The sequence below is a fragment of the Salvelinus alpinus genome, chromosome 5, assembly GCF_045679555.1.
Source record: "Salvelinus alpinus chromosome 5, SLU_Salpinus.1, whole genome shotgun sequence".
NCBI classification, from domain to species: domain Eukaryota; kingdom Metazoa; phylum Chordata; class Actinopteri; order Salmoniformes; family Salmonidae; genus Salvelinus; species Salvelinus alpinus.
The window spans coordinates 10,803,903-10,831,851 of record NC_092090.1 but is presented as its reverse complement, the minus strand read 5'-3'; the positions used below and the strand labels follow the sequence as shown (position 1 = coordinate 10,831,851).

Below are 27,949 nucleotides of genomic sequence, written 5' to 3'. Positions count from 1 at the left end.
ACTCAAGGACGTCAACCGAACTCTCTCTCGGCTCGTAAACATTCCAGTCGCTAATGTGAATTGAAAGTGTATGTACTGTACTTCACCCCTCTCCCCTCTCGCTCTTCCCCTCACCCCTCTCGCCCTTCCCATCCCTCACTTCTTTCCTTCTCCCCTCACCCCTCACCCCCTTCCCATCCTTCTCTCATTTCTCTTCTGGCTGTACTGATAAGAACAGTGGAACTGACTTCTGTATGTGTAGCACCTCTAAAGGATGAATGAACAAAGGGCTGTTTTATCCCCAATATCCCGGAAGAGAGAAAGAGAGAGGTACGAGGCTGTGAACAACAGAGATCTGGGTCACTCACTGAAGAGAGGTACGAGGCTGTGAACAACAGAGATCTGGGTCACTCACTGAAGAGAGGTACGAGGCTGTGAACAACAGAGATCTGGGTCACTCACTGAAGAGAGGTACGAGGCTGTGAACAATAGAGATCTGGGTCACTCACTGAAGAGAGGTACGAGGCTGTGAACAATAGAGATCTGGGTCACTTACTGAAGAGAGGTACGAGGCTGTGAACAACAGAGATCTGGGTCACTCACTGAAGAGAGGTACGAGGCTGTGAACAATAGAGATCTGGGTCACTCACTGAAGGTACGAGGCTGTGAACAACAGAGATCTGGGTCACTCACTGAAGGTACGAGGCTGTGAACAACAGATCTGGGTCACTCACTGAAGAGAGTTACGAGGCTGTGAACAACAGAGATCTGGGTCACTCACTGAAGGTACGAGGCTGTGAACAACAGATCTGGGTCACTCACTGAAGGTACGAGGCTGTGAACAACAGATCTGGGTCACTCACTGAAGAGAGTTACGAGGCTGTGAACAACAGAGATCTGGGTCACTCACTGCATATATTTGGACATAACACAAAAAAACAATTTCTTGGTTTTTGGAACACGTTCATTTTTCAACAGTCATCATGTTTAACTCTTCACCAAACAGCTCCTGACTATATGAAAGATCCTTCTGCTTTTTGGAACACATTGACTTTGACACAGCTGAGTAATTTCTCGTCCGGGACCGAGGAACAGTGAACAAAGAATTATAGCTCTCTGTTAATTCAAATCAATAATTGAAATTAATGATCATTAGTGAAATGAATAGAGATCGTCAGACAGATGAGGGAAGTCTTTCTGGTCTGTTACTGCCGCCTGAATGAGCAGCTTGTGTGTGTGTGTGTGTGTGTGTGTGTGTGTGTGTGTGTGTGTGTGTGTGTGTGTGTGTAGTCTGACAGTTGGTTTGTAGCCAGGCAGCAGATCCCAGCTCAGTGGGATAACAGTGATACCACCACCTGTGTGTTAATCCAAACAACTGCTCTGTTTCACTAATGATGTCATGAGGTCAGAGGGTAGGTTTGAGTCCCAAATGAATCCCTATTCCTTACATAGTGCACTATTTACAACAAGATCTCTATAGGCCCTGGTTAAAAGAAGTGCACTATATAGGGAATAAGGTGTCATTTTGGGATGCGTAGATTCAGATAGAAATGTATTGTATAGAACAGACATGATTATGTTGTCATATAGAATAGACAATCTGCCATCTCTACACATGACATTTCTATCTGTTCCAAAGCTGTAAAAATGGCAGCATCTTGACTCAGTAAGTCCCTGGTGAGATGAGTCAGCTAGAGATCACAGGGTTCATATTTTGGTGATTTGATGTTTACTTACTGCATCACTTGTTGTCAATGGTAGAAAAGAGGAGAGAAGGGAGGAGAAGAGAGAGTAGAGGAGAAAGGGAGGGGAGGAGAAGAGAGAGTAGAGGAGAAAGGTAGGGGAGGAGAAGAGGAGAGCAGGGAGGAGAGGAGAAGAGGAGAGAGGAGAGCAGGGAGGAGAGGAGAGAAGGAAGGAGAGGAGAAAGGAAGGTGGGAAGGAGGTGAGGAGAGGAGAACGGAGGAGAGAAGGGGCAGAGGAGAACGGAAGGTGGGAAGGAGGTGAGGAGAGAAGAAGGGGGAGAGGAGAACGGAGGAGAGAAGAAGGGGGAGAGGAGAGGGCAGTTCCATGGCAGCATCAAGCCATCCCAGATGGCCCAAACCCCTCAACCATCTGGTGAGGAGCAGTCTCTCCATCAGTCCCCTTTCATTTAGTAGTCATGGAGTCCTCAGTTCAGCCCTGTCTCTCCAATCCTCCATTAGTCTGTCCCCTGTCTCTCCACCACAACCCTAACACTTCAGCCCTGTCTCTCTCTCTCTCTCTCTCTCTACCGTGACCCTAACACCGCGACTCTCTCTCTCTCTCATCACATGACCGTGCTGACCCAAGCCTCACTGTCCTCTCTTGGATCGTATCTTTCCACAACCTCCTTTCTAGCAGGTTCCAGCAGCTACGGTGGAATCAGGCCAGACCAGTTCAGCTTGCTAGTGTGAAGAGTGTTAGGGGTGTGTGAGTACTGGGTAGACAACAGCAAAGCCACAATGCCTCCTTGTCGCAGAGCCAGGTCAATGACAATAAGCCCTTTAACTGCTCTTACTTACGCTCTCTCTGGCTGGAGCAGGAGATTAGAATCTAGCTAACCCTGGACACAGCCCTGTCGGCTGGGCGACCCTGTATCAGGGTCACAGCCCTCTCAGCTGGTCGACCCTGTATCAGGGTCACAGCCCTCTCAGCTGGGCGACCCTGTATCAGGGACACAGTCCTCTCAGCTGGTCGACCCTGGACACAGCCCTCTCAGCTGGTCGACCCTGTATCAGGGACACAGCCCTCTCAGCTGGGCGACCCTGTATCAGGGACACAGCCCTCTCAGCTGGGCGACCCTGTATCAGGGTCACAGCCCTCTCAGCTGGGCGAACCTGTATCAGGGACACAGCCCTCTCAGCTGGTCGACCCTGTATCAGGGTCACAGCCCTCTCAGCTGGTCGACCCTGTATCAGGGACACAGCCCTCTCAGCTGGTCGACCCTGTATCAGGGACACAGCCCTCTCAGCTGGTCGACCCTGTATCAGGGACACAGCCCTCTCAGCTGGGCGACCCTGTATCAGGGACACAGCCCTCTCAGCTGGGCGACCCTGTATCAGGGACACAGCCCTCTCAGCTGGGCGACCCTGTATCAGGGACACAGCCCTCTCAGCTGGTCGACCCTGTATCAGGGACACAGCCCTCTCAGCTGGTCGACCCTGTATCAGGGACACAGCCCTCTCAGCTGGTCGACCCTGTATCAGGGTCACAGCCCTCTCAGCTGGTCGACCCTGTATCAGGGTCACAGCCCTCTCAGCTGGTCGACCCTGTATCAGGGACACGGCCCTCTCAGCTGGTCAACCCTGTATCAGGATCACAGCCCTCTCAGCTGGTCAACCCTGCATCAGGATCACAGCTCTGTCAGTGAGGGCTTACTTTAAATAGAGAGATCTTCCTCTCTCTAGTGATTTCTCTCTCTCACACTATCCCTAGTAATCTCTCCATGTGTCTCCCTCTCTCTCTCAATCTCCATCTCTCTCTCTCCTTCAATCTCTTTCCGTCCCTCTGCTGATTGTGTCTGCTGTATGTCTGTCCTCTCAGCCTGACCAGGGCAAGAGGAGGTCAGATAGAAACCAGATGCACCATCCGGCTGGTTTCCAGGACAACACAGCATCACACTACACAGCTTTTGATCTGCAGTCATTTCCACTACAACTAATGTGACTGTATGATTGACAATAGGAATCCAATCAGCGTCTGTCTATACGTTAGGGCTGTACTGCCAGAGACGTATGGAACAGAGACGGGTCAACACCAGTATCGATACTCGTTAGTATCGTGACAAGGGGAGAAGAAACACAAAGCTGATTTAACTTTTTAGGAAAACATCCCTGATGATGGAAACAGACGTTTTGTTGTTGTCATCCAGAGTCCCATTTGTTTATTTTCCATCTATATCACACAATACTATACCTACAGCAGGTTTAGTACCAGGCTATATCACACAATATGTTACATACAGCAGCTTTAGTACCAGGCTATAACACACAATACTATACATACAGCAGGTTTAGTACCAGGCTATAACACACAATATGTTACATACAGCAGGTTTAGTACCAGGCTATAACACACAATACTATACATACAGCAGGTTTAGTACCAGGCTATAACACACAATATGTTACATACAGCAGGTTTAGTACCAGGCTATAACACACAATACTATACATACAGCAGGTTTAGTACCAGGCTATAACACACAATATGTTACATACAGCAGGTTTAGTACCAGGCTATAACACACAATACTATACATACAGCAGGTTTAGTACCAGGCTATAACACACAATACTATACCTACAGCAGGTTTAGGACCAGGCTATATCACACAATATGTTACATACAGCAGGTTTAGTACCAGGCTATATCACACAATATGTTACATACAGCAGGTTTAGGACCAGGCTATATCACACAATATGTTACATACAGCAGGTTTAGGACCAGGCTATATCACACAATACTATACATACAGCAGGTTTAGGACCAGGCTATATCACACAATATGTTACATACAGCAGGTTTAGGACCAGGCTATATCACACAATACTATACATACATCAGGTTTAGTACCAGGCTATAACACACAATACTATACATACAGCAGCTTTAGTACCAGGCTATAACACACAATACTATACATACAGCAGGTTTAGTACCAGGCTATAACACACAATATGTTACATACAGCAGGTTTAGTACCAGGCTATATCACACAATACTATACCTACAGCAGGTTTAGGACCAGGCTATATCACACAATATGTTACATACAGCAGGTTTAGTACCAGGCTACATCACACAATACTATACATACAGCAGGTTTAGTACCAGGCTATATCACACAATACTATACATACAGCAGCTTTCTAAAGGACCAAAGAGTTGTCTGTTTGTGTTTTCATCACAATACTGGCATCATCACAATACTGGTATCATCACAATACTGGCATCGTCACCATACTGGTATCGTCACCATACTGGTATCGTCACCATACTGGTATCGTCACAGCCCTACTCACCATACGATATCGTCACCATACTGGTATCATCACAATACTGGTATCGTCACCATACTGGTATCGTCACCATACTGGTATCGTCACCATACTGGTATCGTCACCATACGATATCGTCACCATACGATATCGTCACCATACTGGTATCGTCACAGCCCTACTCACCATACGATATCGTCACCATACTGGTATCGTCACAGCCCTACTCACCATACTGGTATGTATTGCCATTCTCATGATTCTATAAGTATTGTGATTCGATACTGTGATTTTATTGCGATTTGATGTTCCAAACATATTGCTCACTATATATCTGCTGTAGAGAGACCAGAGAGACATGAGAAAACTAGTTTTGATCAGTCAGGGAAATAAGTGTTGAAAACATGTTGGCTCACTATTTAAAGATGGAGAACAAGATATAGGATGAGAAATACCAGAGTCTTGGTGCAGGTACAGCCGGCTAGCGCTAGCTAACGCTACCTAGTAAAAATAAATACATACAAGTATCAATCAAAGTAGTCAGAGTCAAAGTATCGATATAATATTGCGATATGTAACTATCGATTCCCCTCCATCACTACTATATATAGTTTACTGTAGTGCAAAACATAAAACACACTGAATATGAGACAGAGACACACACACAGAGAGACACACAGAGACACACAGAGACACACAGAGAGACACACACACAGAGACAGACACACAGAGAGACACACACACAGAGACACACAGAGAGACACAGAGAGACACAGAGAGACACAGAGAGACACAGAGAGACACAGAGACACACAGAGAGACACAGAGAGACACAGAGAGAGCGCGGCACCATAGTTAATCTATAACCCCAGGCTGAAGGGGAAACCAAGACCAGGACCATCACTACTATATATAGTTTACTGTAGTGCAAAACATAAAACACACTGAATATGAGACAGAGACACACACACACAGAGAGACACACAGAGAGACACACACACAGAGACAGACACACAGAGACACACAGAGACACAGAGACACACAGAGACACACAGAGAGACACAGAGAGACACAGAGACACACAGAGAGACACACAGAGACACACAGAGACACAGAGAGACACAGAGAGACACAGAGAGACACAGAGAGACACAGAGAGACACAGAGAGACACAGAGACACACAGAGAGAGCGCGGCACCATAGTTAATCTATAACCCGAGCCTGAAGGGGAAACCAAGACCAGGACCATCACTACTATATATAGTTTACTGTAGTGCAAAACATAAAACACACTGAATATGAGACAGAGACACACACACAGAGACACACACACAGAGACACACACACAGAGACACACAGAGAGACACACAGAGACACACAGAGAGAGTGGGGCACGGTAGTTAATCTATAACCCCAGCCTGAAGGGGAAACCAAGACCAGGACCATCACTACTATATATAGTTTACTGTAGTGCAGAACATAAAACACACTGAATAGGCGACAGAGACAGACACACAGAGAGACACACACACAGAGACACACAGAGACACACAGAGACACACAGAGACACACAGAGAGACACAGAGAGACACAGAGAGATCGCGGCACCATAGTTAATCTATAACCCCAGCCTGAAGGGGAAACCAAGACCAGGACCATCACTACTATATATAGTTTACTGTAGTGCAAAACATAAAACACACTGAATAGGCGACAGAGACAGACACACAGAGACACACAGAGAGACACACAGAGAGACACACAGAGAGAGTGGGGCACGGTAGTTAATCTATAACTCCAGCCTGAAGGGGAAACCAAGGCCAGGACCAACACTACTAAAGATCAATATGTCTACCCTCATCTGCCCCCTTATCAACAGTCATCTGAACACTATCAATACTGTCAATTATTCATCTATTGTGTCATTTCATTACGATTCATGACATTACAAGGCTGTGCTCCATGCCTGGTTCACACATTCAACTGTAAAAAGGCACGATCTGTAGTTTAATTTATGTTTAAAAGTATTGAATAGGCAGGACTGAGCTGTACTCTGACTGGCTGGAACTGTTTGTTCCGTGTGTTTTGTTTGAGAAGTTACAGATATCCCCTTTAAAATGTATCTCCAAGCTTCCCTACTGACACCAGTATCAAACTAGTTAGTCCAAGGTATTGAGCTTCCCTACTGACACCAGTATCAAACTAGTTAGTCCAAGGTATTGAGCTTCCCTACTGACACCAGTATCAAACTAGATAGTCCAAGGTATTGAGCTTCCCTACTGACACCAGTATCAAACTAGATAGTCCAAGGTATTGAGCTTCCCTACTGACACCAGTATCAAACTAGTTAGTCCAAAGTATTGAGCTTCCCTACTGACACCAGTATCAAACTAGATAGTCCAAGGTATTGAGCTTCCCTACTGACACCAGTATCAAACTAGATAGTCCAAGGTATTGAGCTTCCCTACTGACACCAGTATCAAACTAGATAGTCCAAGGTATTGAGCTTCCCTACTGACACCAGTATCAAACTAGATAGTCCAAGGTATTGAGCTTCCCTACTGACACCAGTATCAAACTAGATAGTCCAAGGTATTGAGCTTCCCTACTGACACCAGTATCAAACTAGACTGTTTCCTCTGCAGATCCTGACTACTTTGAACAGGAAATGTTTAATAATACATTCCTGGACTTGACAGACTATGAATTACAAGGAGAACAGGTGGAACATACTTTTTATTTAACCTTTATTTAACCAGGTAGGCCAGTTGAGAACAAGTTCTCATTTACAACTACGACCTGGCCAAGATGAAGCAAAGCAGTGCAACACAAACAACAGAGTTACACGTGGAATAAACAAACGTACAGTCAATAATACAATAGAAAAAGTCTATATACAGTGTGTGCAAATGAGGTAGGATAAGGGAGGTAAGGCAATAAATAGGCCATAGTGGCAAAATAATTACAATATAGCAATTAAACTCTGGAGTGATAGATGTGCAGAAGATGAATGTGCAAGTAGAGATACTGGGGTGCAAAGGAGCAAAATAAATAACAGTATGGGGATGAGGTAGTTGGATGGGCTATTTACAGATGGGCTATGTACAGGTGCAGTGATCTGTGAGCTGCTCTGACAGCTGGTGCTTAAAGTTAGTGAGGGAGATATGAGTCTCCAGCTTCAGTGATTTTTGCAGTTCGTTCCAGTCATTGGCAGCAGAGAACTGGAAGGAAAGGCAGCCAAAGTAGGAATTGGCTTTGGGGGCTACATATTGAGAAGGTGTGATGATGACTAGGAATTACAAGGAGAACTGAGACTATACACTGAGTGTACAAAAAATTAGGAACACCTCTACAAGGTGTCGAAAGCGTTCCACAGGGATGCTGGCCCATGTTGACTCCAATGCTTCCCACAGTTGTGTCAAGTTGGCTGGATGTCCTTTGGGTGGTGGACCATTCTTGATACCCACGAGAAACTGTTGAGCGTGAAAAACCCGCCAGAGTTGCAGGTCTTGACACAAATCGGTGTGCCTGGCACCTACTACCATACCCTGTTCAAAGGTACTTCAATATTTTGTCTTGCCCATTCACCCTCTGAATGGCACACATACACAATCCATGTCTCAATTGTCTCAAGGCTTAAAAATCCTTCTTTAACCTGTCTCCTCTCCTTCATCTACACTGATTTGAAGTGGAATTAACAAGTGACATCAATAAGGGATCACAGCTTTCACCTAGTCAGTCTACCATGGGAAGAGTTCCTAATGTTTTGTACACAGTGTATAATAAGGTGTGGAGACTGAATGACAAGGTGTGATGACTGAATGACAAGGTGTGATGACAGAATGACAAGGTGTGATGACTGAATGACAAGGTGTGATGACAGAATGACAAGGTGTGATGACTGAATGACAAGGTGTGATGACAGAATGACAAGGTGTGATGACTGAATGACAAGGTGTGATGACTGAATGACAAGGTGTGATGACTGAATGACAAGGTGTGATGACTGAATGACAAGGTGTGATGACTGAATGACAAGGTGTGATGACTGAATGACAAGGTGTGATGACTGAATGACAAGGTGTGATGACTGAATGACAAGGTGTGATGACAGAATGACAAGGTGTGATGACTGAATGACAAGGTGTGATGACAGAATGACAAGGTGTGATGACAGAATGACAAGGTGTGATGACAGAATGACAAGGTGTGATGACTGAATGACAAGGTGTGATGACTGAATGACAAGGTGTGATGACTGAATGACAAGGTGTGATGACTGAATGACAAGGTGTGATGACTGAATTACAAGGGAGACAGGTGGAAGTCAAACTACAGTAAGAAGGTGTGATGAATAAGGAAGAGAGGGATCAACAGGAGAGAGGCGGTGCGACCTTCCTCCAGGTCTGTGTTATGATGACGTTTCAGTGGGGTAGTTTCAGCAACCACTCCCAGCATGACATAAGACTACACAACAGTATTTTTCCTACCACCTCACTGTTAATCCCTGACTAAAATACAAGTTGACTTCAGTTGGTTCTCAGTTTAAACATCTGGTGAAGGAGGACCTAGATGTTGACTGAGGGGTGATTTGGGGGGGTGTCTTTGCGGGGCCCCGCCTGGAAAATGACTGAGCTAGGGGAAACATTGACACAGAATGCCTAGTTCCTAAAGCCCAGACCGGTTGGGTGAGTTGGTACAGTACTGTGTCTTGAGTATGACTCCGATGTGCTAGACTGGTTCCTTACACATTCCAAGACAACCCTCATGACGATCTCTGAAGAGAAAACATAGCAACATTGTTCTCCTTTCACGGAGCACGGAAACTCAGTCATGACCTGAACCTTCTGACGTCACACAGCATCCAAACAGATCGGATTCACTCGTTGTTATATTAAATACTGTTTGATATGTTAGCCTAGGTACTAATTCAATGCAACAACACACACACCCATTTATAATCTGATGACGGTGTCTAGTCACGATGACATGTCAACACTAGTCGTTGCAGCTGCATGGCTTCATATTAAGTGTTGTGACATGTTTGATTCAGATGCCTTGGTGTGAGGAGGTAGAGGCCAGATGCCTTGCCAACAGACAGCTGCTTGGTGTGAGGAGGTAAAGGCCAGATGCCTTGCCAACAGACAGCTGCTTGGTGTGAGGAGGGTAAGGCCAGATGCCTTGCCAACAGACAGCTGCTTGGTGTGAGGAGGGTAAGGCCAGATGCCTTGCCAACAGACAGCTGCTTGGTGTGAGGAGGGTAAGGCCAGATGCCTTGCCAACAGACAGCTGCTTGGTGTGAGGAGGGTAAGGCCAGATGCCTTGCCAACAGACAGCTGCTTGGTGTGAGGGGGTAGAGGCCAGATGCCTTGGTGTGAGGAGGTAGAGGCCAGATGTCTTGGTGTGAGGAGGTAGAGGCCAGATGCCTTGGTGTGAGGAGGGTAAGGCCAGATGCCTTGCCAACAGACAGCTGCTTGGTGTGAGGGGGTAGAGGCCAGATGCCTTGGTGTGAGGAGGTAGAGGCCAGATGTCTTGGTGTGAGGAGGTAGAGGCCAGATGCCTTGGTGTGAGGAGGGTAAGGCCAGATGCCTTGCCAACAGACAGCTGCTTGGTGTGAGGGGGTAGAGGCCAGATGCCTTGGTGTGAGGAGGTAGAGGCCAGATGTCTTGGTGTGAGGAGGTAGAGGCCAGATGTCTTGGTGTGAGGAGGGTAAGGCCAGATGCCTTGCCAACAGACAGCTGCTTGGTGTGAGGGGGTAGAGGCCAGATGCCTTGGTGTGAGGAGGTAGAGGCCAGATGTCTTGGTGTGAGGAGGTAGAGGCCAGATGCCTTGCCAACAGACAGCTGCTTGGTGTGAGGGGGTAGAGGCCAGATGCCTTGGTGTGAGGAGGTAGAGGCCAGATGCCTTGCCAACAGACAGCTGCTTGGTGTGAGGAGGTAGAGGCCAGATGCCTTGCCAACAGACAGCTGTTTGGTGTGAGGGGGTAGAGGCCAGATGCCTTGCCAACAGACAGCTGTTTGGTGTGAGGGGGTAGAGGCCAGATGCCTTACCAACAGACAGCTGTTTGGTGTGAGGGGGTAGAGGCCAGATGCCTTGCCAACAGACAGCTGTTTGGTGTGAGGGGGTAAAGGCCAGATGCCTTACCAACAGACAGCTGTTTGGTGTGAGGGGGTAGAGGCCAGATGCCTTGCCAACAGACAGCTGTTTGGTGTGAGGGGGTAGAGGCCAGATGCCTTACCAACAGACAGCTGTTTGGTGTGAGGGGGTAGAGGCCAGATGCCTTGGTGTGAGGAGGTAGAGGCCAGATGTCTTGGTGTGAGGGGGTAAAGGCCAGATGCCTTACCAACAGACAGCTGTTTGGTGTGAGGGGGTAGAGGCCAGATGCCTTGCCAACAGACAGCTGTTTGGTGTGAGGGGGTAAAGGCCAGATGCCTTACCAACAGACAGCTGCTTGGTGTGAGGGGGTAAAGGCCAGATGCCTTGGTGTGAGGAGGTAGAGGCCAGATGCCTTGGTGTGAGGGGGTAAAGGCCAGATGCCTTGGTGTGAGGGGGTAAAGGCCAGATGCCTTGGTGTGAGGAGGTAGAGGCCAGATGCCTTGCCAACAGACAGCTGTTTGGTGTGAGGGGGTAGAGACCAGATGCCTTGGTGTGAGGGGGTAAAGGCCAGATGCCTTGGTGTGAGGGGGTAGAGGCCAGATGCCTTGCCAACAGACAGCTGTTTGGTGTGAGGGGGTAGAGGCCAGATGCCTTGGTGTGAGGGGGTAAAGGCCAGATGCCTTGGTGTGAGGAGGTAGAGGCCAGATATCTTGCCAACAGACAGCTGTTTGGTGTGAGGGGGTAAAGGCCAGATGCCTTGCCAACAGACAGCTATCAGCTGACTGATATCAGATGAGATGACTGATATCAGATGGGATGACTGATATCAGGTGAGATGACTGATATCAGTTGAGATGACTGATATCAGATGAGATGACTGATACCAGATGAGATGACTGATACCAGATGAGATGACTGATACCAGATGAGATGACTGATATCAGATGAGATGACTGATACCAGATGAGATGACTGATATCAGGTGAGATGACTGATATCAGGTGAGATGACTGATAACAGATGAGATGACTGATATCAGATGAGATGACTGATAACAGGTGAGAAAGGCTGATAACAGGTGAGAAAGGCTGGGGGTCGTTGTAATCGTGAAGCTAAACGACGACAACAACCCTACATCAACACATCTATTACAGAACCTTCACATAGTATTCACACCCCTTGACCTTCCACATTTTGTTGTGTTACAGTCTGAATTTAAAACGGATTCTATTGGAATACATAAATGTCAAAAGTGGAATTGTATTTTTAGAAATTTGTACTAATTCATTAAAAAGTTAAAAGCTGAAATGTCTTGAGTGAATAAGTATTTAACCCCTTTTTTTTGCCAAGCCTCAATAAGTTCAGCAGTAAAAATGTGCATAACAAGTCACATAATAAGTTGCATGGACTCACTCTGTGTGCAATAATAGTGTTTAACATGATTTTTTAATAACTACCTCATCTCTGTACTCCACACATACAATTATCTGTAAGGTCTCTCATTCAAGCAGTGAATTTCAAACACAGATTCAACTACAAAGACCAGGGAGGTTTTCCAACGCCTTGCAAACAAAGGCATATATTGGTAAATAAAGCAGACACTGAATATCCCTTTGAGCTTGGTAATCGTAATCAATACACCCAGTCACTACAAAGACACAGCCGTCCTTCCTAACTCAGTAGCAGGAGAGGAAGGAAACCGCTCAGGGATTTCACCATGAGGACAATGGTAACATTGAAACAGTTACAGAGTTTAATGGCTGTGATTGGAGAAAACTGAAGATAGCTCAATGACACTGTAGTTACTCCACAATACTAACCTAATCAACAGAGTGAAAAGAAGGAAGCATGTACAGAATTAAATATTCCAAAACATGCATCCTGTTTGCAACAAGGCACTAAAGTAAAACTGCAAAAAATGTGGCAAAGCAATTAACTATTTGTCCTGAAAACAAAGTGGTACGTCTGGGGAAAATCCAATACAACACATTACTGACTCACATTACTACCACTCTCCATGTTTTCAAGCATAGTGGTGGCTGTGTCATGTTACGAGTATACTTGTAATTGTTAAGAACTGGGGAGTTTTTCAGGATAAAAAATAAACGGAATGGAGCTACGCACAGGTAAAATCTTAGAGAAAAACCTGGTTCAGTCTGCTTTAATACCAGACACTGGGAGATGAATTCATCTTTCAGCAGTACAATAATCTCAAACTCAAGGCCAAATATACAGTAGAGTTGCTTACCAAGACGACATTGAATGTTCCTGAGTGGCATACTTACAGTTTTGATTTAAAATAGGTTTGAAAATGTATGGCAAGACAGAGCTTGAATAATTTGTTTAACAACATCACTAATGTACAGAGCTGTATAGGAGGAGACTCCCTCTATCCCTGTGGGCATCACATCTCCCACACACACACACACACACACACACACACACACACTGCCCCCCCACCCCCTCTCTCACTGTATCTCTAATGTACAGAGCTGAATAGGAGGAGACTCCCTCTATCCCTGTGGGCATCACATCACATCCCACACACACACACTGCCCCCCCACCCCCTCTCTCTCTGTTTGCTTTGCGGCAGCTTGTTCATGCGTGGGCACAGTTGACTCTGGCACCTCTATTCTCCCACAGCAGAACAGAGCTGGAGGGAATGACGGTGAAGATTCCACCTGCCTAGTCCAGCCAGGCTAGCTGAGCCAGCAGCGTGAAGGCATCCATCCCTCCTCACACAGATCTCATCTGACTGGAGGATTCCACCTGCCTAGTCCAGCCAGGCTAGCTGAGCCAGCAGTGTGAAGGCATCCATCCCTCCTCACACAGATCTCATCTGACTGGAGGATTCCACCTGCCTAGTCCAGCCAGGCTAGCTGAGCCAGCAGCATGAAGGCATTCATCCCTCCTCACACAGATCTCATCTGACTGGAGGATTCCACCTGCCTAGTCCAGCCAGGCTAGCTGAGCCAGCAGCGTAAAGGGATCCATCCCTCCTCACACAGATCTCATCTGACTGGAGGATTCCACCTGCCTAGTCCAGCCAGGCTAGCTGAGCCAGCAGTGTGAAGGCATCCATCCCTCTTCACACAGATCTCATCTGACTGGAGGATTCCACCTGCCTAGCCCAGCCAGGCTAGCTGAGCCAGCAGTGTGAAGGCATCCATCCCTCCTCACACAGATCTCATCTGACTGGAGGATTCCACCTGCCTAGTCCAGCCAGGCTAGCTGAGCCAGCAGTGTGAAGGCATCCATCCCTCTTCACACAGATCTCATCTGACTGGAGGATTCCACCTGCCTAGCCCAGCCAGGCTAGCTGAGCCAGCAGTGTGAAGGCATCCATCCCTCCTCACACAGATCTCATCTGACTGGAGGATTCCACCTGCCTAGTCCAGCCAGGCTAGCTGAGCCAGCAGTGTGAAGGCATCCATCCCTCCTCACACAGATCTCATCTGACTGGAGGATTCCACCTGCCTAGTCCAGCCAGGCTAGCTGAGCCAGCAGTGTGAAGGCATCCATCCCTCCTCACACAGATCTCATCTGACTGGAGGATTCCACCTGCCTAGTCCAGCCAGGCTAGCTGAGCCAGCAGTGTGAAGGCATCCATCCCTCCTCACACAGATCTCATCTGACTGGAGGATTCCACCTGCCTAGTCCAGCCAGGCTAGCTGAGCCAGCAGTGTGAAGGCATCCATCCCTCCTCACACAGATCTCATCTGACTGGAGGATTCCACCTGCCTAGTCCAGCCAGGCTAGCTGAGCCAGCAGTGTGAAGGCCTCCATCCCATCTCACACAGATCTCATCTGACTGGAGGATTCCACCATCGGCCACTTCTCTTACTGACATAACAGTGTTTGCACTATAAAGTAAATACTGTAAAATAGGGCTGAAAATAACATCAGACAGAATTAAGTGCCTATGCAGTATGCACTTCCATACAGGATAACCTCTCCTACTGGTCTATGGCACATTAGGCAATCTGTACGGTGTAGTCAATAACTGTAAGAAACGTAACATGCATCTTGTTCATTTCTAAGAGGTTGAAAATAGTAATATTTGTCATTAGCCTATAGGCTTCCTAAGAAATCAAAATATGTCAATCATAAAGTGACATTGCTTGGCTTTTCTGTTGTTGTTGTTGACAATTCTACATGGGAAGCAGTTTTGCACCTTGTCCTGGTAAACTATAAAATGTGCGTCTCTCTCTGGCACAAGACTCGTATGCTATCAGACACGTTTTGGAGATAAGCTATCACGCTGAATGGTTTGGGGAGGGAGGCATTCTCCACCGTATCACCTCGGGCGAGCCGTGCGCGCACAAAGCGCACAGGGACGCTTTCCTTGCCAAGACAAGCTTTTGAAGCGATTATTGTTACGATTAATTATCCACCCATTCTACCCCCCCCCCCCAACAAGTGTAGGGTAGCCTATGCATACAGATCAAACACATAACTGACATTTTAGATAGTCAGAAAGCAGGTGTCATAACATTACATGCGCTCCAGAGGACAACCGTTTATGCGCCTTCTGTACTTACCCCATTGCCGCGGAGTTTTGGGACAACCCTTCAATTATAAAAACGTTAGAAGAAGCGAACTTTTAAAAAACGCAGTGTCTTTTTAAAAACAATGTTATTAAAATAGATCCAGTCTTGGCATTAGCTATTGGATAAGTCCATTCCAGGGCCTCCGCTTCGAGCAAGTAATGCGATCACAGAGAGTCGGGAAATATGATCCCTGCACTCCCTCACGAGCTGAGCGGCGTTTCGATTCTCCTGATAGTCAAGCGTTCACTCTGGCGACCACAGAAAAACCTAATGCCGTTTCATTAGCCTAACTTATTTATTCAGACGAGGTGACAACTTATGATCCCACCCGTTCCGTGTCTCTTATCGCAGCCGCAAGGCTGATAAACGCTGTGCTTTCAAAAAATAATAAGTTATGATGTTCGCTGAATATTCCTTGACTGCTGCGCTGGAGTTGCCTTGCCTCGGATCTGCGCTCTCAGCTCTCCCCAATGGGTTGGTGTTTCGTGAGAGGCAGGCAGGCAGAGAGCTGCAGTAGCGACACTGTGCGGATTCCACCTGCTCTCAACAGTCCTACCTCCCACACACAGATCTCCTTTCTACAGCGTTCTAAGAGCCCGGGGTATGAAGTTACACTGTGGTCTATTTCATAACCTATTCTCAGGGGAAACGTGAGAGAGAAAAGTGGACTTTTGGCCTCTTTGTGACATGCAATTAAATATGCTCTTCACAAGAAACAATATCCGTTTATTTCAAACTGTGCAAATACCCTAGGCTGAACGGTTGCATTGATTCGATGTAATTCTGCAGTGATAGACCTAGGCCCAAAATGACAATATAATGCAGGTAGACATAGACTGATTAATAGCAATAACCTACTATTCTCGGCACTTACATGTCGTATAGATGGAGACGAGGCTGCTTTTCGGCTGTCTTTTTCTGATTCGGGCTTTGTTAGAACTGTGCCCCACCTCAAGTCACATTCCACGCCAATTTACAACTTCAGGTGGCAGGTGCTTGACTTGATTCTCTGCAACCATCAGGGGTTCAATATCACGTTTTTATTATTTGACCTTCCTCTGATGATGTCGATTGTTCACACTTAAGTAATATGTGGAAAAGGTTTGTTGCTAATAGTTGGCGAAATCTCTAAATAAAATGTGTTTACTATTTCTGGGAAAAAAGGCGTACGCGTGAGATCCGGAACCAATGATATCGGCAGCGTGTTCTTAGAGGGACGTATTTGCCGTTGCACTGTTGTCAAAATTTGTCCAGTCGTACATGTCGAAGCTGTCTGCTGAATAAATACAATTTACAGGTAATTGCTTACATTTTGTCTTCACAGGTTCCTATTGTATGCAATACTTAGCTGCGATGTAACCAATATTTTTTTACAACAATGTCAAAACTAAAGTTATCTTGGCTGCATCGCAGCAATGCCATACTCGGATATATCTAGCTAGCTAACGTTACATAGCTTTTGTTAGAAAAGCGAAAGTAACTTTGTTCGCCAAATAACGTTTCCCAGACAGTTGATTACGTTAACCAAATCTGAGGTGTATTCATTAGTTGGATTCCGTTGCAAAAACGTTTTGTTTGTTGCAAAAAGGAAAACCGCTAGCTAGCAACAACACGTGCGAAGCTAATCCACGGCCTTTTCCCGGTATTTCCAAAGACGTAAAAAATAGTGAGTATCTGGTATTTCTCTCATTGTAGAATGACAGATGGTCCAGAAACGCCGCCTAACTATGAGGAGCAGTTTGCCCATCGGTTTTCTCTCGAGGACGCAGAGTACCAGCAGTACGTGAGTCGCCCCGCCAACCCCCCGCCACTGGTAGAGGACTGGTGCGGGCGTGGAGGTGGAAACAACCGGGGCAGAGACAACAGGTAAACAACAACGACCTTAACTAGCTGGCTAACTGGGTGCGTTCAGCTCATTAAACGTGTTGCTACATTGCGTGACGGTTTGTACTGAACAACATGTTTCCTCCACATTTTGAGGTATGGTTGCTCTAGTTTTGTGAGTGTGGTGCGGTGTGGCCTGATTTCATATGGGTGTGTGACCCCTTGAAATCTCAAAGCTAGTGCAGCACACCTTACAGTAGGCCTGGCCTACTCCAGTCCTCGGGGAGCCTGATTGGTGTCTCACTTTACCCAACATCCCTAGCAAACACACCTGATATAAACGAATTGCATTCTAAACTGAAGATCATGATTACTTGATTATTGGAGTCAGGTGTGTTAGCTGGGGATGGGGGGAAAAGTGTGACCCCAATCAAGCCCCCCGAGGACTGGAGTTGCCCAGGCCTGCCTTACACAATCTCCTACTGTGCTACCACAACCATGTGGTAGCACAACTGAACAACTTGGTCGTTCAGAACACCTCTGTTCAATCAAACGTTGCACACCGTTTTGATCTGCTGAACGCAGCCCTGGCTTGTCTCTTCATCATTAATATCTTTAACACAATATTGGACTGATAACTACCACCATATTATTCTGTGCCATAATAACATCAGGACATTTCCAGAAGTGTTTCTGCACAACAATAGCAGCTGGTCTGATATGTCATTCTGCAGCTGGTCTGATATGTCATTCTGCAGCTGGTCTGATATGTCATTCTGCAGCTGGTCTGATATGTCATTCTGCAGCTGGTCTGATATGTCATTCTGCAGCTGGTCTGATATGTCATTCTACAGCTGGTCTGATATGTCATTCTGCAGCTGGTCTGATATGTCATTCTACAGCTGGTCTGATATGTCATTCTACAGCTGGTCTGATATGTCATTCTACAGCTGGTCTGATATGTCATTCTGCAGCTGGTCTGATATGTCATTCTACAGCTGGTCTGATATGTCATTCTACAGCTGGTCTGATATGTCATTCTACAGCTGGTCTGATATGTCATTCTACAGCTGGTCTGATATGTCATTCTACAGCTGGTCTGATATGTCGTTCTACAGCTGGTCTGATATGTCATTCTACAGCTGGTCTGATATGTCATTCTACAGCTGGTCTGATATGTCATTCTACAGCTGGTCTGATATGTCATTCTACAGCTGGTCTGATATGTCATTCTACAGCTGGTCTGATATGTCATTCTACAGCTGGTCTGATATGTCATTCTACAGCTGGTCTGATATGTCATTCTACAGCTGGTCTGATATGTCATTCTGCAGCTGGTCTGATATGTCGTTCTACAGCTGGTCTGATATGTCATTCTGCAGCTGGTCTGATATGTCATTCTACAGTTTGCTGGGATTGATAACATGTTCATTTGGTTGATATGTTTTCTTTTCCCTTACCACATCTCTTTCTCTCTCTCTTCCTCCCTCTGTTCTTCAGATCCCAGGACCGTGGCGGGTACAGGGGCCGGGGTTGGGGAGGGGACAGGGACCGCGGAGGGGACAGGGACCGCGGAGGGGACAGGGACCGCGGAGGGGACAGGGACCGCGGAGGGGACAGGGACCGCGGTGGAGACAGGGACCGCGGGGGAGACAGGGACCGCGGGGGAGACAGGGACCGCGGAGGGGACAGGCGTTACGGCCAGGGTGGTGGTGGGCATCAGTCTGGAAGATACAACTCCTACAACCAGAGACCATCACATTACGACCGCTACTGAACTCCTCTTACTGTGGAGTGACCCCATTCACATCACCCCAGGGCTCTCCAACCCTGTTCCTGGAGTGACCCCATTCACATCACCCCAGGGCTCTCCAACCCTGTTCCTGGAGAGAGACCCTCCTGTATGTTTAAAATCCAACCCCGTTCCTGTGTTTTCACTCCAACCCTGTTCCTGGAGAGAGACCCTCCTGTAGGTTTAAACTCCAACCTTGTTCCTGGAGAGAGACCCTCCTGTAGGTTTAAACTCCAACCCTGTTCCTGGAGAGAGACCCTCCTGTAGATTTAAACTCCAACCCCAGGTGTAACTAACCTGATTCAGTTTATAAACCAGATAATTATTAGAACCAGGTGCGCTAGACTAGAGTTGGACTAAAAACCTACAGGAGGGTAGCTCTCCAGGAACAGGGTTGGAGTTAACCTACAGGAGGGTCTGTCTCCAGGAACAGGGTTGGAGTTTAAACCTACAGGAGGGTTTCTCTCCAGGAACAGAGTTGGAGTTTAAACCTACAGGAGGGTAGCTCTCCAGGAACAGGGTTGGAGTTAACCTACAGGAGGGTCTGTCTCCAGGAACAGGGTTGGAGTTAACCTACAGGAGGGTCTGTCTCCAGGAACAGGGTTGGAGAACCCTCCATTATTACACACAGAGACCCGGCTGACACACACTGTGGCCGTAGCAGGTCAATCTGATCTCTCACCTCTCTTCCAGATTTAATATTGTATTGATCAGTGATGTCATGCTCTAATCCACACGGAACAGGATTACAACAGTGGTATTGATTATTCCAGCCAGTAGTCTGGGCATAGAGACAAACTATTTTCTCTATAGGCCCTTTTTATAAAGTAGTGCCACTATATGGGGAATATGGCCCTGTTCTAAAGTAGTGCACTATATGGGGAATATGGCCCTGTTATAAAGTAGTGCACTATATAGGGAATATGGCCCTGTTCTAAAGTAGTGCACTAATATAGGGAATATGGACCTGTTCTAAAGTAGTGCACTATATAGGGAATATGGCCCTGTTCTAAAGTAGTGCACTATATAGGGAATATGGCCCTGTTCTAAAGTAGTGCACTATATAGGGAATATGGCCCTGTTCTAAAGTAGTGCACTATATAGGGAATATGGCCCTGTTCTAAAGTAGTGCACTAATATAGGGAATATGGCCCTGTTCTAAAGTAGTGCACTATATAGGGAATATGGCCCTGTTCTAAAGTAGTGCACTATATAGGGAATATGGCCCTGTTCTAAAGTAGTGCACTATATAGGGAATATGGCCCTGTTCTAAAGTAGTGCACTAATATAGGGAATAGGTTGCCATTTGGTACACAATCAGTGCAGCGGCGTCGATAGAGATGGTTACAACGTGAACTGTAGGGCGTGAAAAATGGGTTAAAGACTTCAACTACCTGCCGTCAAATGTAACGTTTAAGATGCTCATCTTTGCTACTAGTGTGATGAGCTGCGTAAACGTGGTGTATTGTGGGGTGGTTCTCTTGTGTTCATTTATTTTGTTTCTCTTGACTTCTAAGACAACATATTCAGCTGGTCTGGATGTTGGTACAGTGTTATTGAATCAATCTAAAAATGTGTACTTAATGAAAACCACATTTGAACAGTCAATGTCATCTATTTTCTTTTGTCATAAAATTGCTTATTCTTTCCAGTTGAATATGTGACTTGAAATTGTAACCAGTAACACATTTTTTTTTTCTTGTCTGAAAAAATACAAATATAAAAATTGTCTTTGTCTCTCTCTCTCTTCCATTTTCTTGAGCCTCTTGAAACATGGGATTTTGAAGCCTTTTAAACATGCTTTAGGTCCAGGGGGTGTATTCATTTGTTTTCCACTGTAGCAAAGTATTTTGCAACTGGAATCGTTACCTCCGAACATAAAACCCTTTTTATGCAATGAAAATTAGAGTTTCTATTGGACGAATTCAGTTAGGTCCCTCCCTGTTTTATTTCTGTTATGGGATGTTGAACCCTTTTTGAACAGGCTTTCTAGTCCAATACTGGTATTGGCTTAATCTTGGGTCCTCACAACCACCCCTCGGTGTTAAGAATAGCTGGTGTACTAAAATCCTAAGGTTAAGGGTCAGAGCCCTGGTCAAAAGTAGGGCTCTATATACGGAATGAGGGTGTGTCCTTTGGGACACATCGTCCGTCTGTTGCGTTATATAATGAATGACGACCTGCGGAAGGGAGGGTGTAGAGCACTACATAGTGGGTGTACACGTCTCTTTAAACCCTACTTAACACCGGTGACTAATGGCTAATACTGCACACAGATCTAGGATCAGCTTTCCATTCCCAAATCAGAACCGTTGGCTGGAGAGTAACGTAGAACTGACCTTAGATCAGTCTAGCCTGTTAGGGCCAACCGTCACCCTGATATGAGTGGAGCGTTAGTCTCCTTCGTCCTAATTACGAATGACTCATCATGGCTGCTACTGGATCACTATGAGCCAAGATGGCTGTCTGTTGTGGTCCACTCCAATTCAAGTGGTATTTAGAGCAGAGAGCCACAGAGAGCTCAGTTTCTCCGGGCCTCGTCGACTGCTGCTGTATGAGGTCACCCACTGCCCTGCAGCAGCCCTGTGATGTAACCACAGAGCTCCAGTTGTTTTGTGTTTATTCTAGTGTGAAGATACAGTGTAAAGACAATGAAGGCTACATCTCATAGTCTTGTATATTCCTGACTACAACCGTTTGTATAACCAGAGAGAGTTGATTTGATTGTGTGTCTTCGTTGAGCGTGACGTGGTGTACAACATAAAAGGCTAGATCGCGTTGTACATTCCTGACTACAACCGTTTGTATAACCAGAGAGAGTTGATTGTGTGTCTTCGTTGAGCGTGACGTGGTGTACAACATAAAATGCTTCATCTTATATCCTCGTTAACTTCTGACTACAGTGATTCTTCTGTCAATAAAACTACAGCACAGTAGCTTTATCTTACAACATCTGTGTACATTTAATGGTCTGTGTTGTTTCCATACGGCCAGAACTAATGCAGAGGATAATACGAAGGAAAAACAACTCTGTTAATAAATCACAACTTTTCCCTGCGCTCTGGTGTGGCGATGAGAGGAGCTGAAGGATGCTTGGATGTTATCACGGTATGGATGCAGGTATTGGACAGCTAGGGCCTCTCCTGTCACCCAATAGGAAACGAGGCATGACCTAGCTCACACTATTCTTCACCGACAGTCTGGTTTACTTAGTCGATAGGGTGAATGAGATGTGTTAGTACTGGGTTGGAATAAAAGCCTGCACACCCTGAGACTGAGGAGCTCCAGGAACATGGTTGGGGGAAAAAACGATTCTGTCGTCACCAAATACACCTATTATTTCAGTAAATTTATCTCTGCGGGAGGGAAACTTGATTCATAAAATCAAGGGCTTGACGAGCAGTTGATTAGTTAATTAGACTGGAAGTGGAACAAAACATGTTGACTCCCTGTGAGGCCAAGGGCCCCCTGTAATCCACAAAGCATCTCAGAGTAGGAGTGCAGATCTAGGATCTGTCCATATTGATTTGATTCAATATGATCTAACAGACAAAACTGATCTTAGATCAGAACTCTGAGACTGTGGATCACGGGGCCCTTGGTCTGCGTATTAAACGACACCCTATAGCTTATATAGTGTACTATTTTAGTTTTGAACAGAGCCAAAATGTGGAGGGGGAAGGGTTAACGGCTGGCCCGAGTGGTGCTCTGCAAAGAGAGGTGCAATCAGCTGTGATGATAGGAAGACAGGGAGGGAGGGAGGGATGAGGGGAGAGAGGGATTCTGGAGCGCAGCGGGGGGAGGGCTGCTGTCACTACAGTAATCAGTTCAGATTAGCCTAACTTCACTTTAGCCCTGGCTACAGCATCCTCAGAGAGGGAGGAGGGAAAAGACAAGGAGAGACAGAGACTGACTTCAGAGATGGACCAAAGGAGGAGATGAAAGGGAACAGAGAGAACTACAGACAAAGAGGGAGAGACAGAAAGACAGAGATGATGACATATAGTTAAAGAGAGAAGCGACAGACCAAAACAGGTCTCTGAGAAAGGGATGAACGGGGTAGAGAGAGAGAGCGAGGGAGAGAGAGAGAGAGAGGATTAGAAGAATTAGTACAGCTGCTTAGCTCTCTGACTGTCTCATCCTAAACGATGTCTTCACTGCTCAAAGAAAGTTTTCCTTCAGAGAAGTTAGGGATTTTATTTTGTGGTTTAAACTAAAGTACAGGAGTACATACTGCTGCTGCCCACTAATACAGACAACACAACTAGGCCACCCTGAAATGTTCATGTCGACATCTCCATTAGTGGTAATTGGCCATTTTAACATTGGCCGAGTGTGTTCAGGATTATCCCCCAGTACAGATATAGGATCTTAATTTGAACCAGTTTGCTACAGCAGGAAAATAATCCTGCAGCAAAACAGGAAATGTGAATTATTAATGGACATATGTGTAGGGGTTGATCCAGTTTTCATTAGGGCAAATCAAATCTGACATTTCAAAGTGGAAATAACTCACTTTTAGAAGCATTTTTAAAACTCAAATACACTACAAGTTTGCATTTCCTGCTTTGTAGGAAAATTCTCAGCTGCAACAGGACTGTCAAGAGATACTGCTTGATTCTTCATGTGGGAGTTATAAGATGTTTATGTCCTATAAGAAGTAGAAAAGTATTTAAGAAGTATTACAGGGAAGCAATCAACATAAATTTGACACAGAGCTCAGTGTCTCTCTCTGAATCTTGCCCACACCCACATATCACTGCTTAAGTATTTAAGTCATTACATTATGGAGGTGTTGGAGAGAGCTGGTGGTATAGGAGGTGAGGAGGAGGGAGAGGTGGAGTGAGACGGAGATAAAGGTATAGGAGGTGAAGAGGAGGGAGAGGTGGAGTGAGACAGAGATAAAGGTATAGGAGGTGAAGAGGAGGGAGAGTGAGACAGAGATAAAGGTATAGGAGGTGAGGAGGAGGGAGAGGTGGAGTGAGACAGAGATAAAGGTATAGGAGGTGAAGAGGAGGGAGAGGTGGAGTGAGACAGAGATAAAGGTATAGGAGGTGAAGAGGAGGGAGAGGTGGAGTGAGACAGAGATAAAAGTATAGGAGGGAGAAGAGGAGGGAGAGGTGGAGTGAGACAGAGATAAAGGTATAGGAGGAGAAGAGGAGGGAGAGGTGGAGTGAGACAGAGATAAAGGTATAGGAGGTGAAGAGGAGGGAGAGGTGGAGTGAGACAGAGATAAAGGTATAGGAGGTGAGGAGGAGGGAGAGGGAGAGGTGGAGTGAGACAGAGATAAAGGTATAGGAGGTGAAGAGGAGGGAGAGGTGAAGTGAGACAGAGATAAAGGTATAGGAGGTGAAGAGGAGGGAGAGGTGGAGTGAGAGAGATAAAGGTATAGGAGGTGAAGAGGAGGGAGAGGTGGAGTGAGACAGAGATAAAGGTATAGGAGGTGAGAAGGGGGGAGAGGTGGAGTGAGACGGAGATAAAGGTATAGGAGGTGAAGAGGAGGGAGAGGTGGAGGGAGACGGAGATACAGGTATAGGAGGTGAGGAGGGGGGAGAGGTGGAGTGAGACGGAGATAAAGGTATAGGAGGTGAAGAGGAGGGAGACAGAGATAAAGGTATAGGAGGTGAAGAGGAGGGAGAGGTGGAGTGAGACAGATAAAGGTATAGGAGGTGAAGAGGAGGGAGAGGTGGAGTGAGACAGAGATAAAGGTATAGGAGGTGAGGAGGAGGGAGAGGTGGAGTGAGACAGATAAAGGTATAGGAGGTGAAGAGGAGGGAGAGGTGGAGTGAGACAGAGATAAAGGTATAGGAGGTGAGGAGGAGGGAGAGGTGGAGTGAGACAGATAAAGGTATAGGAGGTGAGGAGGAGGGAGAGGTGGAGTGAGACAGAGATAAAGGTATAGGAGGTGAAGAGGAGGGAGAGGTGGAGTGAGACAGAGATAAAGGTATAGGAGGTGAGGAGGAGGGAGAGGTGGAGTGAGACAGATAAAGGTATAGGAGGTGAGGAGGAGGGAGAGGTGGAGTGAGACAGAGATAAAGGTATAGGAGGTGAGGAGGAGGGAGAGGTGGAGTGAGACAGATAAAGGTATAGGAGGTGAGGAGGAGGGAGAGGTGGAGTGAGACAGAGATAAAGGTATAGGAGGTGAAGAGGAGGGAGAGGTGAAATGTGAGACAGAGATAAAGGTATAGGAGGTGAGGAGGAGGGAGAGGTGGAGTGAGACAGATAAAGGTATAGGAGGTGAGGAGGAGGGAGAGGTGGAGTGAGACAGAGATAAAGGTATAGGAGGTGAAGAGGAGGGAGAGGTGGAGTGAGACGGAGATAAAGGTATAGGAGGTGAAGAGGAGGGAGAGGTGGAGTGAGACGGAGATAAAGGTATAGGAGGTGAAGAGGAGGGAGAGGTGGAGTGAGACAGAGATAAAGGTATAGGAGGTGAAGAGGAGGGAGAGTGAGACAGAGATAAAGGTATATGAGGTGAAAAGGAGGGAGAGGTGGAGTGAGACACATAAAGGTAGAGAAAAAGAGCATGAGGCAGAGATAGAGAGCTTGACCATAGCAAGAAAGAGAGAGGGAAAGAAAGAGAGACAGAGAGATGCACGAGAGAGAGAGAGAGAGAGAGGGGGACATGACTCAGAGAGAGACCAGATAGAGAGAGAGACAAGAGATACAGAGAGAGAGAGAGAGACATGACTCAGATAGAGATACAGAGAGAGACAAGAGATACAGAGAGAGAGAGGGACATGACTCAGAGAGAGACAAGAGATACAGAGAGAGGGAGAGAGATAGAGAGAGATATACAGAGAGCAGGAGGGAGATATATACAGAGAGAGGGAGGGTGAGATATACAGATAGAGGCAGGGAGAGAGGGAGGGAGAAATACAGGGAGAGATACAGGGCGAGAGGCAGGGAGAGAGGGAGGGAGAGATATAAAGAGAGAGAGGAGGACATTTCTGTGGTTGAGGAGGCCCTGTGTCTGGTCCAGTGGGTTGTCAGGACTCATAGAGTGTGTTTGTGGCGATCTGATGTGACAGGGAGGTAGCCTGTGCTGTCGTGAGTCTCTCTCTCTCTCTGTCTCTCTCTCTCTCTCTCTGTCTCTCTCTCTCTCTCTCTCTCTCTCTCTCTCTCTCTCTCTCTCTCTCTCTCTCTCTCTCTCTCTCTGTCTCTCTCTCTCTCTCTCTCTCTCTGTCTGTCTGTCTGTCTCTCTCTCTCTCTCTCTCTCTCTCTCTCTCTCTCTCTCTCTCTCTCTCTCTCTCTCTCTCTCTCTCTCTCTCTCTCTCTCTCTCTCTCTCTCTCTCTCTCTCTCTCTCTCTCTCTCTCTCTCTCTCTCTCTCTCTCTCTCTCTCTCTCTCTCTGTCTCTCTCTCTCATCCCCCGTGTCCCCCTGCAGCACTAAGTGACCTACATCTCGTGTCAGGGGGTGTGGGGGCTGTGCGTGTCTGTGTTGTGTGTGTTTCCGTCTATGTGTGTGTGTGTGTGCGGGCTGGGGCTAAGGGTTGTGTCGGCCATTGGAGCGTTGTAACATGTGACTTATGGGGCTAAGGGTTGTGTCGGCCATTGGAGCGTTGTAACATGTGACTTATGGGGCTACGGGTTGTGTCGGCCATTGGAGCGTTGTAACATGTGACTTATGGGGTTAAGGGTTGTGTCGGCCATTGGAGCGTTGTAACATGTGACTTATGGGGCTAAGGGTTGTGTCGGCCATTGGAGCGTTGTGTCGGCCCTTAGCCTCATAAGTCACATGTTACAACGCTCCAATGGCCGACACAACCCTTAAGGGCACCCTTAAGGGTTGTGTCGGCCATTGTAGCGTTGTAACATGTGACTTATGAGGCTAAGGGTTGTGTCGGCCATTGGAGCGTTGTAACATGTGACTTATGGGGTTACGGGTTGTGTCGGCCATTGGAGCGTTGTAACATGTGACTTATGGGGTTAAGGGTTGTGTCGGCCTTTGGAGCGTTGTAACATGTGACTTATGGGGCTAAGGGTTGTGTCGGCCATTGGAGTGTTGTAACATGTGACTTATGGGGCTAAGGGTTGTGTCGGCCATTGGAGCGTTGTAACATGTGACTTATGGGGTTAAGGGTTGTGTCGGCCATTGGAGCGTTGTAACATGTGACTTATGGGGCTACGGGTTGTGTCGGCCATTGGAGCGTTGTAACATGTGACTTATGGGGCTAAGGGTTGTGTCGGCCATTGGAGCGTTGTAACATGTGACTTATGGGAGTTGAGGGTTGTGTCGGCCATTGGAGCGTTGTAACATGTGACTTATGGGGTTAAGGGCTGTGTCGGCCATTGTAGCGTTGTAACATGTGACTTATGGGGTTAAGGGTTGTGTCGGCCATTGGAGCGTTGTAACATGTGACTTATGGGAGTTAAGGGTTGTGTCGGCCATTGTAGCGTTGTAACATGTGACTTATGGGGTTAAGGGTTGTGTCGGCCATTGTAGCGTTGTAACATGTGACTTATGGGGTTAAGGGTTGTGTCGGCCATTGGAGCGTTGTAACATGTGACATATGGGAGTTGAGGGTTGTGTCGGCCATTGGAGCGTTGTAACATGTGACATATGGGAGTTGAGGGTTGTGTCGGCCATTGGAGCGTTGTAACATGTGACTTATGGGAGTTGAGGAGTGCTCTGCTCTCTGTAGGATTTAGTGCTGAGCAATAAAATCTACATTTCGGGTATTTCTTG

At 46.7% G+C, this 27,949-nt stretch overlaps 2 protein-coding genes across 5 annotated transcripts in view; one reads left to right on the top strand and one right to left on the bottom strand.

The window, feature by feature from the left end:
• Window positions 1–16,675, bottom strand: part of homer2 (homer scaffold protein 2) — a 127,952-nt gene extending 111,277 nt beyond the window's left edge. For 2 of the 3 annotated variants that reach the window (XM_071400560.1, XM_071400557.1), the window contains exon 1: window positions 15,640–16,191. In XM_071400560.1, the coding sequence (XP_071256661.1) occupies window positions 15,640–15,644 (5 nt within the window). In that variant the 5' untranslated portion in view covers window positions 15,645–16,191. Of the gene's footprint in view, window positions 1–15,639; window positions 16,192–16,522 lie in introns of those variants that run through there. The other variant, XM_071400559.1, reaches the window with a different exon arrangement.
• A 128-nt stretch (window positions 16,676–16,803) lies between these two features.
• Window positions 16,804–20,993, top strand: LOC139575532 (RNA guanine-N7 methyltransferase-activating subunit-like protein). 2 transcript variants are annotated; one of them, XR_011674968.1, is made up of 4 exons: window positions 16,804–16,945; window positions 17,344–17,514; window positions 18,973–19,683; window positions 19,770–20,993. XR_011674968.1 is itself a non-coding variant. In XM_071400561.1 (3 exons), exons 2-3 carry the CDS (start codon window positions 17,345–17,347, stop codon window positions 19,247–19,249), a joined length of 447 nt encoding a protein of 148 aa, XP_071256662.1. In that variant the 5' UTR covers window positions 16,804–16,945; window position 17,344; the 3' UTR covers window positions 19,250–20,993. The 2 variants fall into 2 exon arrangements, 1 of the variants encoding a protein (XP_071256662.1); XM_071400561.1 differs by having other exon boundaries at window positions 18,973–20,993.
• Window positions 20,994–27,949: the final 6,956 nt, after the last annotated feature.